Below are 12,061 nucleotides of genomic sequence, written 5' to 3'. Positions count from 1 at the left end.
ATACTTTACCAACTTTAATTACGCAGCGCTAGCAATAAAATGCTACAGGTTTATCACTTTTATGCGACGTTTCCGTTGCCTGGCCTTTAAAAAGCAACACCTTAACAGCGGCTCCAATGCAGGCTATGTGGCTGGAAAGGAAGAGTACGTCCTGCAGTCTTTTCCAAACCTGTTGCATTTAAGTCAGTGGAGGGCCTTTATACTGGAAGAGTCCACAAAGTGGACATGTCTGAATTGGTGTGCCTTAAACTGTGCGCATTCCTTTACTCCGAAGAAGGCAAACACCATCTCCAGCGCCTTGGAACACTTAAGTGTATAAGGTCGCAGTGACTTTAAATCAATTCCAGATGCCTGTTGCTGCTTTCAAACGCTTCAATGTAAACTGTTAGCGCATAGCGATTGTTGGAGCACTATATTCCCTTTTAGCATTGCACGCGTGGTTGCTATGGCGGGCACAGGTTCAGCCAAGATGAAATAAAAGGAAAGGTGCATCATCTGTTGTCATGTAGCCGTCATGTACAGATATGGGGCTCGAATGAATTGGTGCAGACTGAAATGGACACTCCCGGAGTACAGAATGCTGGTATCGTTCCGCTCAAGGTGTTATGTGCCTTCTCTTGTCTTGTTCCGCAGGAGCCGGCAGTTGTCGTGCCAGTCCAGCAGCAGCAGCAGCAGCCGCCGCCACCACCGCCACCAATGGTGGTGCAGCCGGTGGTGCAACCGGCGGTGCAGAGGGAGGCCTCTCACAGCAGTGGCGAGTTTGGCCTGGTCGCTGCACCCGTGGTACCCATCCAACCAGTTGACATCACTTACTCCGACGACTCGCAGTCCAAGTCCCTTCCGGGGCTCACAGGTGAGCGGACCTGTTACTCCCTGCCACCCGCTTTGCTTACCAGGTAACTCACAGAGAGGAAGACCTTAATGCAGTAAGTACTGCATGTTGCTTGTCAGGAATACTGAGGATCCAATTTTTGTTCTTGGGAAAGATGATTGCATGTTTTTTTTTCCTTTCTTGTTTGCCTGGCGGTGAAAAGTGCAATTACTGCTGAGAAAAATCAGATTTATAAATGGAGCACTTTTTCCTGCTGCTTCATTTCAATGGAGGCGAAATTCTACAGACCTGCCTACTGTGAGATGTCAGTGCACGTTAAAAGAACCCCAGGTGGTCGAAATTCCCGGAGCCCTTCACTACGGCGTCTCTCATAGCCCGAGTCGTTTTGGGACGTTAAACCCCCATGAACCATGAGCTTGGCTAAGCAAGACCAAATTGGGCAGCTGTTAAAACAATGGATTGGCACATAATGGGGCTTATGGCAGTAATCCAAGCAGTGCAGTTATGGTGTGCAACTCTGGACTTTACCTAATGTAGTTAGGAAGAGCTGCTTTTTATTTGTTTTCTTTTGGGGCAAATAAAAAACAACTAATGTAAACATGGCTGGGGAGAAGAATTGTAAAGTATTGCATTCTTTCTAAACACTGTTGACGAGCTAGAAGCTTGTGTGAACTGTAGTTCAGGTGGCTTGCTCCTTTCCCAACTTTATTCTGGAAACACTCAATTGAACGAAACTAAAGCAGAAGTTTCAACTGGAATGCTTCTTTCTTGCATTGTAATGCTATGCATGTTGCTCTCATGCCATAATTTTTGGAAAGGATGCGTAACATGTTCATTTCTAAGCAGATGCTTCCAAACTTGACACATTCTATAGTAGTTTGGTGCACAGGGATAGACATTTTGTGCTCGGAACTTTTGGCTTCAGATGTGCCAGTAAGCTAAAATGTTAAACTTGTTAACTTGTTCGTTTTTCTTCTCCTGATGCATCTACCAAAAAAAAATAATTCTTACTTTTACAGGAGCTTCGACTCATCACCAGCCAACCGGCTTCGACTCAAGCATGTTCAAAATGGGCACACCGGTTCCCGAAGCGACACCACTACAGCCACCAGCTGTACATGCAGACTTTATCCCCACACCAGTGCCACCATACCCATCCACCATGGTGCCGACTGGCACATTTCCGCTTGTCGCGACACCGTCGACGTCCCTCGGAGGGGTGTCTTCCACCGTGGTGGGAGGCGAAGCGGACGACATGGGCAGCAGCAGTGTCAGTTCCAAAGTGCATAAGGACAAGAAGAAGAAGAAAAAGAAAGACAAAAAGCACAAACACAAGCACAAACACCGCAGCCATGACCGGCTGCTGGAGAAGGAGCGCTTTTACAGCTCGGGAGGCAGCACCAACCAGTCACCAGCACCGTTTGGAGGTGGTGCTTCAGGGAGCCCCCAGCACGAGATCATCTGAGGGCAGATCCCACTTCTCTGTTTAGAGCTGAATTTTTTTTCCCCTGCGCCATCTTCCTTGTTCTGATTGTGCAATCGAGTGCATAGTTGAGTTTTTTGTTGGTGCATTCAACATGCAAAGTTAGGGTGTAGAGGTGGGGAACAGCCCTGCGGACTGAATGCTAGCAGCCAACCAGGAAAAAGGCTGTCGACGGATTAAATTTAATGGGAGGCATACATTTGGTGACACCTGGTGACAGGAAATGCAAGCTTCCCAGCAGCCATGGCAGCCCTAATAGAAGGTCCCTTCCGGCCTCAAGATGTCATCGGCGTGCAAGTGGTACCATGTCACTGTCTGTTTAGTGTGCGGAGTTTCCGCCATTGTATATAAGTTTTTGTTTCGCATGCGGTTTGCGGCAAGTTATTATGAATCTACCAACAAAGCATGTATTCTCAGACCAATGCACAAACTAGTGTGCACCCTCACCGTGGAGCAGAGGGCGGTCCAAGCCATTGTTTTTAGTTCAGTGTAAGTGCACATTGTGGACTGCTGTTGACATCTTCATTGTGTAGTGTATATACACTGGGGCTGTTTTTCAGTGCACATCCCTGAGCTTGGGGCAAGTGTTGTGAAAGTGTACAATAAATGAATTGCATATGCCTACTACATATGAGGTAAGCCTGGCTCTGTTTTTCTGGATCACCTTTCGAAAATATGATTGCCCGGACTAAAAAAGAGCTCAGCTTCTGCTTGGAGGGACAGTTGAGCATTAAAACATTGCACTGCAGCGAAGTTACCTAACCATGAAGGATGGTTTGGTTAGTATTGGTAATAGCAGTGTCTTGCATTGTTCCGGGAGTATGGCACGCGGGAAGGACCTATCTCCTTTATTGCAAAGTATACAAAAGGCTTCCAGATAAGTACTATTGGATTATCAGGGCAACTTCTGTGCAAAATTGCTGTGAAAGGCTTATTGCTTTCAGGTAAGTTGCGTTCATTCTTGCATATCTACAAGCCTAAGTTTGGGTGTTTGGATTAACGGGCCACTTTTTTGGTGCATGTTAGCCTCATGGTTAACATGCATATGTGCTTTTACTGATGCTACTGACAGTCGCATACTGTGTTTCTAGCGTAGCAACAAAATCTTTGCATGTGCATTTGGATGCCTCAAGCTATATTCTCCTGCTTGCAGCTTGCTACTGAAAATGGCCTCATTTTATTTATTGCATGGATTCATGCAAATTGGGGCTTGTCAGTTTTATTATACCGTGAATGGTGCAGATAATGCAGTGACATGTTAACGTTTAGGGATGGTTTCCGCATAGGGAGCCATTGTTTGGTTCTTGCCATCCACTTCCTGCGATTTATCAACTGTCTCATCAGTAGGCACAGTTTGGCTGGAATCAAACGCAAACACCAGCAATAAACGAAAAATCTTTTCGTTCACCTATAGTGAGCATTCAGGAGTGATTCACGTTTGCTTCAGATGCTAGATGCGATTTGCATCTGTTAATAGGTCACCTCACAAATGTCATGGTACTTTGGATGTCCTTAATAAGCTGTAAATCATTCCAGCACAGTCTGCTTGGGTGGTGTTTTGCTGTTGCACTAGTGCAGAAGTGGCTTTTGGCCAAAATTTAACTTCTGCTTGTGGTGGATGCCACCTTGACGAACTAACCATTGAAAAATTGAAACTGGTTTTTTAAGGAAAAGAAATGGCACAGTAATTGTCTGGCATCTCAGTGGACACCTGAACTGTGCTGTAAAGGAAGGTGGGAATGAAGGAAGAAAGAAGTAGGGAACAGTTTCGACCACCATCAAAATGCAGCCTAATCGGGCCAGTCGTAACTCTTGAAATTCTGCATACTGTTATGGGTGACTCTTGGAGGGTGGTTACAAGGGAAGGGTGGTACTTGCACAGTGCATTTTTTTTAAACTTTCTTGGTCCAGTTAATGGAAAATGGATTCCTCACTCTGAAAAATCTTGTCTGGTAGTTGGGGAGGGGGGTCACGCTTCCTAATATCTCTGCCTGTTAGTGGAATCACCACTGCATGCACTCTGCCCAGCCAACAGCAAATGTCCTGAGGATGTCCTCATCCCGGACAGGACATTCTGAGTACATTTTCAAGTGCATCAATGGCTAAATGTCCATGGGAATGTCAGTTAGTACTTAGCTGGACAGCTAGAGGACAAAAATTCCTTAGATATCCTATAATCGTCCTATTGCAGGGTAATACTGTGGAACCAAACAGGTCAATCTAGCTTTATCTCTCACTCTGCTCTCATTAATTGAAAACTGCAGGTTTTATTAAACGATATGTGCATACAAATGTGATCTAATGAAGGAAACCTTTTTGACCCCAAAAATTATGCCTTGGGGAGATATCTTAAAATATTGTTGCTTTTACACCTGCTGTTATCTCATGCTTCTGATGGGGTTGATTTCTGGACCACTCATCTGTTCCATTCAGGCAGCCTCTTCTTTTTGGTTATTCTGGTTACCTTCACTTGCAAGTTAGCTTCAAATACGGCACTCACACACAAAAAAAAAAGCTCTTGAACGAATTCTGTAGTACTGAAAACGTCCCCAAATATGATCAAGCCATCGTGAGTATTCGCAACGGATGGACAAATGCATCCCTGTTGGACAGCTTGAGAACCAGTAGGGAAAACCTGAGGACGTCTGAACGTCCTGACGCGGACATCCTGAGGTCATACTCCGGATGTCTTAGCGTTGTCTGGGCCATGCGTGGTGAACGATCATGGCGCTCTTGACGTCATGTGAAAGCCATCCAATCTGCTGAGAGTTCGAAAAGCATTGTGCCTTACACACCTAAAAGCGGTGCCCGATTGGTCAGTTCTAGCTTCTGCAGCTGTGCGCCGGTTCCTGACGCTAACGCATTTGTCGCCGTGAAGAAAATGTTAATCGCGGCTTTTTTTAATAGCATGCATCGGAACTCAAAATGAGCAGCAGCACGTAGGCGACTGGATTACTGTAAGCTTGCGCATAAAAGCGCGCAGCAACATTATTTCTTCTGCGCAATGTGTAACGCCATCAAATTAGCATGCACTTGATTTTTAGCACATTAAATGCAGGAAGGGGTCCTCGCACAATAATGCGCTGCAGCAGCACGATGTTTTAAACGCATATTTTTTAAACGGCGAGCGAGCATGAAAACTTAGCCAGTCCATATTACAGCCTGCCACAAAAAGCAGCTGTGAAGACCTAAAAATAAAGAAAATGAAATGAGAGAAAAGCCAACAGCGTGGCACTTTGGAATGGTCCAGTCACAAGAAGAATACACACGTAGCATAAATGTCGGCTCAGCCAGGCTTTACTTGCCTTTTGATCACGTTCGCTGCAAAGAAAGCACCGCTGCCCAAGGGGCGGCCGGCAGCTCGTTTTAGTAGCGATTCAACGTGGTACACCACGGTTCCTGGCGGCAGATTCGCACAAACGTTACATAGCCTTGCAGTGGAGCGCGCACAGAAGCATACACACAACAAAATTTGAGGCCTGGAGAGCAGCTAGTTCAGATGAAAAAGCACAGGCCTTAATTTCTAGGCTCTGCAACACTCACAGCTGGCCGCTTTAACGCACGCCACGCACGCTGATAGGTCAGTCCGTGGTTTCAACATAACCGAAGGATAAGAACGCTGCGGCAATACAAGCATTACAGTGCTGGCGCTCTGAAACGTACGTTTAAAATGATCTCGGCCAATATTTCGCTGTTGAGTGAGGTCAAACAGCTTCTCCGTGTTTCTATCGTACACTACCAAATGCACACGTTACGAACGACTACGCCCAACCACGAGTAGCAGAACGCAGCAGCCGACGCCAAGCGGTGCCTGAATCGGAACGTTCCCATGATGCCTGCTGATTAAATAACGCATGCGCACTCGGGTCATTGCAAATGGCGGATTGTGTTATTGTTCCATGGCGCACATCACGGGGATAAAATTATGCTCGAAAAAATATCTCAAGCAGGTGAGTTGACGTTCCTTTTGCTTCCACGCCGCACCGGTTATGAAGTAGGTTTTGCACAGACCACTTTTTCGTCCGCTACGACGCTGCTAAAGGGCTGATCACCGCCGAGATCAACGGGTGTTCAGACGATTTTTGCCATCGACCCATTTGAGCCTTTTGAAAATCGTCGCTCGCGTTGACGAAACAGTTTCGATACGTCATTGCCTTTGAGTCTGGTGCCAGCCGTACACCGTAGGCAGCGTTTCAGCCGCGGTTGACCTCTGTGCGGAGCGAGAGTGTTGTGTTCGGCAGGGCAACTTCGAATCAGTTCCACTCCCCCCCTCCTCCTGTTTGTTGCGTTGGCTGGACGGGGACCGCAGAAGCCTAGGCACTGTTAGGCTTAGCTGGAGCCCGATTTTTATCCCGTATCGCGAACGAAAACGCTTGCAAACTGCCGCCAACGCGTCGGGCACTGTCGACAGTGTTTCGGGGAATGCCAGTGTGGGGCGATCCCGGTCCCAGCATGGCATGAGGCCCAATGTCGTTCCGGCCGCGCGGAGCGATTCACAGCTCAGATGTGATGCACGGCTCATCTGTTCGGTAACCTTCAGCAACCAAAACCAGCAATCGCTGCGATATGCGCGCCGGACAGGAGGAACCCGACAGCGGAATCACGCGAGCAGCACCGCCACACTGGTTTTGCAACCTTTTTCGCGCAGAAAGTCGCATTTTTCGGCGTCCTTCACCACGAAACCGATAGCTCGGCGCTAGGCAAAACCCTGCGACGCTTGTTAACTCCTCAGCAGAGCCGCTCTGTTCCCGGCGCATTAAATACGTGCTGCGTGTCGCACGTTTTGTGCGTGTGCATTGGAACGTTTCTGGGTGCGTTGCCAGTTTGTCCGAGCGCGCTTGGTGCTGCGGGCAGCATACGTGCGCTGTCGGGCAGGCCCGCTCTTACGGGACCCCCATCGATTTTGAGCGACACGGGACGGCGTTAGGCCTACTTCCCTACTAGTCCTAGCGCTAGACGTGCGGCGGCCACTGCCGCTGGTCATCATTACTGCCGTCGATTCCGAGCGCCCGGCGTCGGCGCCCGGGCTCTCGCCGCGTGTGCGGACGCGTCGCTCGACTCGCGATGTCGCCCGATGGCGACCTGAGGCTGTCCTATCGGACGCGACCGGCGCCAGCCCGAACTCGGTTTCGGGGTCCGCAAATTGCGCGTCGCGCGGGGTTGCCTCTCCTCCGGGCGCTCACGGCTTTTCGCCGTCGCATCCCTCGCGCTCTGCTGGCGGTGCGCTCGCGTTGTTGGAAAGAAATGCGCCTGGGAGTGCCGATCTCTATTTCAAAGAGAGTTCTAATCCTTCGGAGCACCCCCCCCCCCTTTTTTTTTTTTTCACTCGCGACTGCGGAAATGCCCCTTCGGAGGACGTCGTGTGCATGGTTCCAGCGTGGCCGGGCGCCGCGCTTGTTGGTGGGGGGGGTGCCATTTGGCGGACGCTTAATGGGTCGGTGTGATTCGGAACAAGGTCCGGGCTGCGTCCGGGCGGACCTGGGGTCCGCTTCCGAGGAGGAAAAACAAGCGAGAAATACGCGTCAAAACAGTCGGGCGGAAACGCAGTGCGCCTTCCGTCGTGCTCTGCGTCGTGTTTCACTGCTGCGTGCTTGACATCCAGGCACGCCCACTTGGCCGAATTAATAACCCGGGCTGCGCCGCGTGCCGCGCCCGGGTATGATCGCCGCTTTGTCGAGGCGTGTGCAGACCCGTCTGTAATTTCGCTCCACTTGAGGTGCAAGTTGGACCTCGTCGGCGTTGTTCACGTGTGTGTCTGCAGGCCTTTTCCTCTACACCTCGCTGTCTGCTTAAATTTTTGTTTCTGTTGTTTGTCAAACGTTTGCTGCGATTTGTGGCGCTGTTCTCCGGGGTTAAACATTCGCAGGCGCTCACGTGAAATTCTAAGCGGGGCTGCTTTAGAAATGTATTGACATCAATTGATCGCTAAAGGCCCTCGATTCTGCCGAGGCTGTCTACAGCTATATACTCTCGTCATCTTCCTGTACTTCCAAACTAACTTGGATGAGACGAATAGCTTATCCTTCTATAGCTACATCGCCTTGTATAAATGTATGCATAAATGGGTTTGAAAATGCGAGCCCACTAGGGTGCTTTCCTGCGTTTAAATGAAAAAAATGCAGTGCTGGTGCCTTCAGTTGTCTTCACACGGCAGTGTTATCCTATCGTCACCTGAAAGCTGCACGCATGCAGATGAGGTTTTGGCACTTTTATGGCATTGGGCACACGCACCAGCCGAACAAATTTTCTTGCTGCACTTGCACAACGGGAAAGTTTTCTGCGGAAACATTTATGGGGGACTCACTCACTTTAATTGAGCGCGAGCAGGACAGGACAGTTGACATGCCAAAGCTTGTGACAAAAAACAAACTTCGTTACTTTTGCAAAAGCAAGTCTAATTAAGAAGCCATTGAAATGGTGTAGCCTGGTTGTAATTTTTTGACAGTTTTGCAACTGCAGAAGTGGTCAGTAGCAAGGGCAAGGCTTACCTTGTCATGTGTTTGGTTGCAGCCAAAAGGCACAGCTGTATTTTGGACTGCTAAGATCGAAGCTTGATTACTACACTGCCATTGCACAGGTTGATAGCAAATCTGCAAATATCAGAGTGACTTCCATACACATTTGGTGTGCAAAAATTCATCAGGTAGTGCAGCAGAATGGGCCATCGAGATGTCATGCCATGTGATTCTTCTATTTGTGAAATGAAAGCAATATGGCTTGAAGGGCTTGCATTGCTGTGGTGGTGGTTGCCCTGGGTGCTGTTCTTGGCAGAAAACATAGCTGCTGCATTGCAGTGGTGTCCTTGAAGGGGAAGCAATTTTTTTTCTTTGTGTTTTCTCCTCTATTTAATTTCATCTGTCTCTCGCATGCAGCGGCAGTAATGTGCGGAATAATGATGCCTATCTTGATGTCTTGCAAAGAACCAAAATAAAAGATTGCATCCTTACAGCTTTTTATCACGTGTAACTAGTATTCAGAGAGGGAGCCCAAAGTATGCTAAGGAGGGGATGTAGCAAAATTTGTCTCTTGGAATTTGTTGCAAAAGCCAGAATTGTTGCAAGTGGCATCATGCGCATATTATTGTCTGAGGTGGGGTGTCACGTAATTGAGCATGAGCAAGTATTGCTTAGCAGTGACAAGGTTTTCTAAATCTCAGTGGAAGACTCACGTGTACTGGGTGTCCCATTGTTAGCATCCTTAACGACCTCAAGGCTGGGAAAAATAAGCCCATTCTATTGATGGGATCTGGACATGAGCCAGGACGGTTTGTTTACATCTGCATCACAAAGCAGGAAGTAATAATGGCCCAAACGTTGTCTCCTGAATGGAGGTGCCGCCCGCATCTTATACATTTTTCCAGCTTGAGCCTCATTCTCTATATTCCTCTTGCATTGATGAGGAGTGCGGAGCATTCTTATTTTCACTAATAACTTCATTGCAAATGTATGACAGCCGGTATGTTGTTTTTCCTTTTTCGTTCCCTTTGTGCTTTTGTTTTCCAACCTCTCACAGTGAGGCATGTTCTAGCTTCCATATTTTAGTCGTTGCTCTTGTTCCTTTTAATGCACAGATTCATTCCATGGTTTGCATATCTGATTTTTAAAAGCCCACTCTTACGGCAGGAATTAATGGCAGCACTTATTGCATTTGCACTGTAGAGGCCACCGGGATAATCCAGATCCAAGATGTAGTGTAATCAGAGTCCCTAGATCACCTCAGTAACGATTAAGACCCTGAGTGTACTAAGGGGGACACTAAGTTCAGGCGCATCCATTTTTTATTCTTAGTGAAAATCGGTTGTATAGTTTTTTTCTCCGCGCTGATGCTTGTCTGGCAGTGAAAGATGTGTTCCTTGCCGAGAAGAAACTGGATTTCTAGCTGGAACATTTCCTTTCCCGCCACTTGCTTCAGACTCGTGGTGTCGAGAGCAAAAAGGGATCCTTGATCATCGCTTGAAAGTGAATAGCAGTATTTTCCTGCCTCGGTGATCCTGCATTCAAAAAAAAAAAAAAGTTGACACACCACAGTTTGCTTACGGAAGGGGGGATATGCATACCGAATTTTTTTTTTCTGTTTATAAAAGCGCCAGCCCAAAAGTGTTTACTTGCACGCTCTACTTCCCTGCGGGGTTTAATGGAAAAATTAAATGTCTAATGTTGCACTTGTTGGAGCACTGGACTAATTAAGGTTGTCCATTACTGCTGTTGAGCTGTGATTGCCATCAACGTATGTGTAATATGGAAAGGTTTTATTTTTGTTTTATGTTCATTTTTTTTGTTCAAATAGGCATTGGTTTATTCAGGCTTGACAAAAGGTGTGAAAAATTCAGCCTCCTTCAGGTTGCTGTGGTATGGGTTTGCCAGAGACAAAGAAATTGAAAGCATACGGCAGGTGTGTTTTTTGAGGCATTGTTTGCTTCAGAGGAGAATTGTTCCAATAGTGCCTAGAAAGGGGACAGAACCTGGCCTGGCTGGCATGCATGTGCAACTTTCTTTTGTGTCACTTGAATTATGTCCTTTGGTAGTTCTGAAGTTACATTTCCTGGAAACTTGCAGACTTGCTGCTTAGAAGCTTACCTCTGTAGTGCTGTTCTTTATTTGGGTGACATTAGTTTCTCCCAACACTTTTCTTGATTTGATCATTTGTTCGTGCACAAGAAGTGCAGATTGTATTTCATATGTGCAAAATAAGGCGTCATATGCTCAGGGGCTCCCATTAGTTCTAAATAAAGGTAAACTGTTGGCACCATGTACAGTGAGATGATTTGCAGTGACAGGGTTCAAAAAAGCATTCATAAACTTAGTAGCAGTTGTATTGAAATGGTCAGTGTTGCAGCAAATGCCCCCAAGGGTGCTATGCGGATCTCAACCGACGCTGCATTCGAAGGCTGCATTTTAATTTTGACCATCTGGTGTCCTTTGGCATGCGTGGCTGTTCTCATGCCTTAGTCTTTTTGCTTTGTGATGCCTTTGAAATCCAACTCCCTATCCCTGGCATTGAACCTGTGGTGACCGGCAGCCCTCTAGCAGTGAGAGGGCTGCAGCCTTGAGGTCAGTCTGGCTGTTGTATTGTCAACATTATTCTTGGCAATTTTCTTAATGGCAAAATGGGAAAGGTTTTTTTTTTTTTGTAAACGTGTCACTTAAGCTTCCAGTGCTGGACTTGCAGTGATGACTTATAGTTCATCTCACAAGTTGTTTGCAGCACTGTGAAAGGTAGAGCTCACTCATCCAGTCAGGGCCCAGGAAAGCAACAAATAGTAGTCCCTGAAGTATTTGTGGAGTGTTATGACTATTTCTCTAACAATTGGTGCAGTAATTGAAAAGGTAGTTCAAGATGCTGTATTGAAAGTACAGTGAGCATTTCATTGGCTGATTGCGCTCATGTCTCGTGGTGTTCCTATGTGGTGTTGTCCCCTTGTCTAGAATGTAGCGCTCCCCAGTCTCAGTACGATTAAATTAACAGAAAATCCGCACGAACACAGTGCTGCGGAGGTCCTGCTGTAAATGGGTGCGCCGCGATTTGAAAATATGGCGTCTGCCGACTCGGCCAAGTTGCCTGCGCAAAGCAGCTGGACACTGGTGCTTTTTCCTTCCCTGTGATGTAGCCACCAGTCATGGGGAGAGAAGTGTGCGGATGGAACATGTTTTTTTTTTTTTTTTGCAGCTCGTGCCATTCTGATTGGCTCAAATCGCTGCAGCCGTCACAGTGCTGAAAACAACTTGTGAGATGGAGTTATGGTGGCC

General features: G+C 47.3%; 2 protein-coding genes and 1 long non-coding RNA gene across 3 annotated transcripts in view; 2 read left to right on the top strand and 1 right to left on the bottom strand.

Annotated features, from left to right (window-relative positions):
- The window catches only part of Taf2 (TATA-box binding protein associated factor 2), a 38,718-nt gene extending 35,776 nt beyond the window's left edge, over positions 1-2,942 (top strand). Inside the window, exons 32-33 of the mRNA XM_077641988.1 lie at positions 634-853; positions 1,852-2,942. Coding sequence (XP_077498114.1) covers positions 634-853; positions 1,852-2,297 — 666 coding nt within the window. The 3' untranslated portion in view covers positions 2,298-2,942. The remainder of the gene's footprint in view (positions 1-633; positions 854-1,851) is intronic.
- A 527-nt stretch (positions 2,943-3,469) lies between these two features.
- Positions 3,470-5,760, bottom strand: LOC144108808 (uncharacterized). The gene is made up of 2 exons (XR_013309511.1): positions 5,621-5,760; positions 3,470-3,673 (listed from the first exon to the last, which is right to left on the bottom strand). It is a non-coding gene; the product is annotated as an uncharacterized LOC144108808 (long non-coding RNA).
- A 395-nt stretch (positions 5,761-6,155) lies between these two features.
- The window catches only part of LOC144108806 (uncharacterized), a 46,676-nt gene continuing 40,770 nt past the window's right edge, over positions 6,156-12,061 (top strand). The window contains exon 1 of the mRNA XM_077641987.1: positions 6,156-6,265. Within this exon, the coding sequence (XP_077498113.1) occupies positions 6,241-6,265 (25 nt within the window). The 5' untranslated portion in view covers positions 6,156-6,240. The remainder of the gene's footprint in view (positions 6,266-12,061) is intronic.

Source organism: Amblyomma americanum, chromosome 10 (assembly GCF_052857255.1).
Source record: "Amblyomma americanum isolate KBUSLIRL-KWMA chromosome 10, ASM5285725v1, whole genome shotgun sequence".
In the NCBI taxonomy this organism is placed as follows: domain Eukaryota; kingdom Metazoa; phylum Arthropoda; class Arachnida; order Ixodida; family Ixodidae; genus Amblyomma; species Amblyomma americanum.
Note: the sequence above shows the minus strand (reverse complement) of the source record. Positions and strands in the feature narration are given on the sequence as shown.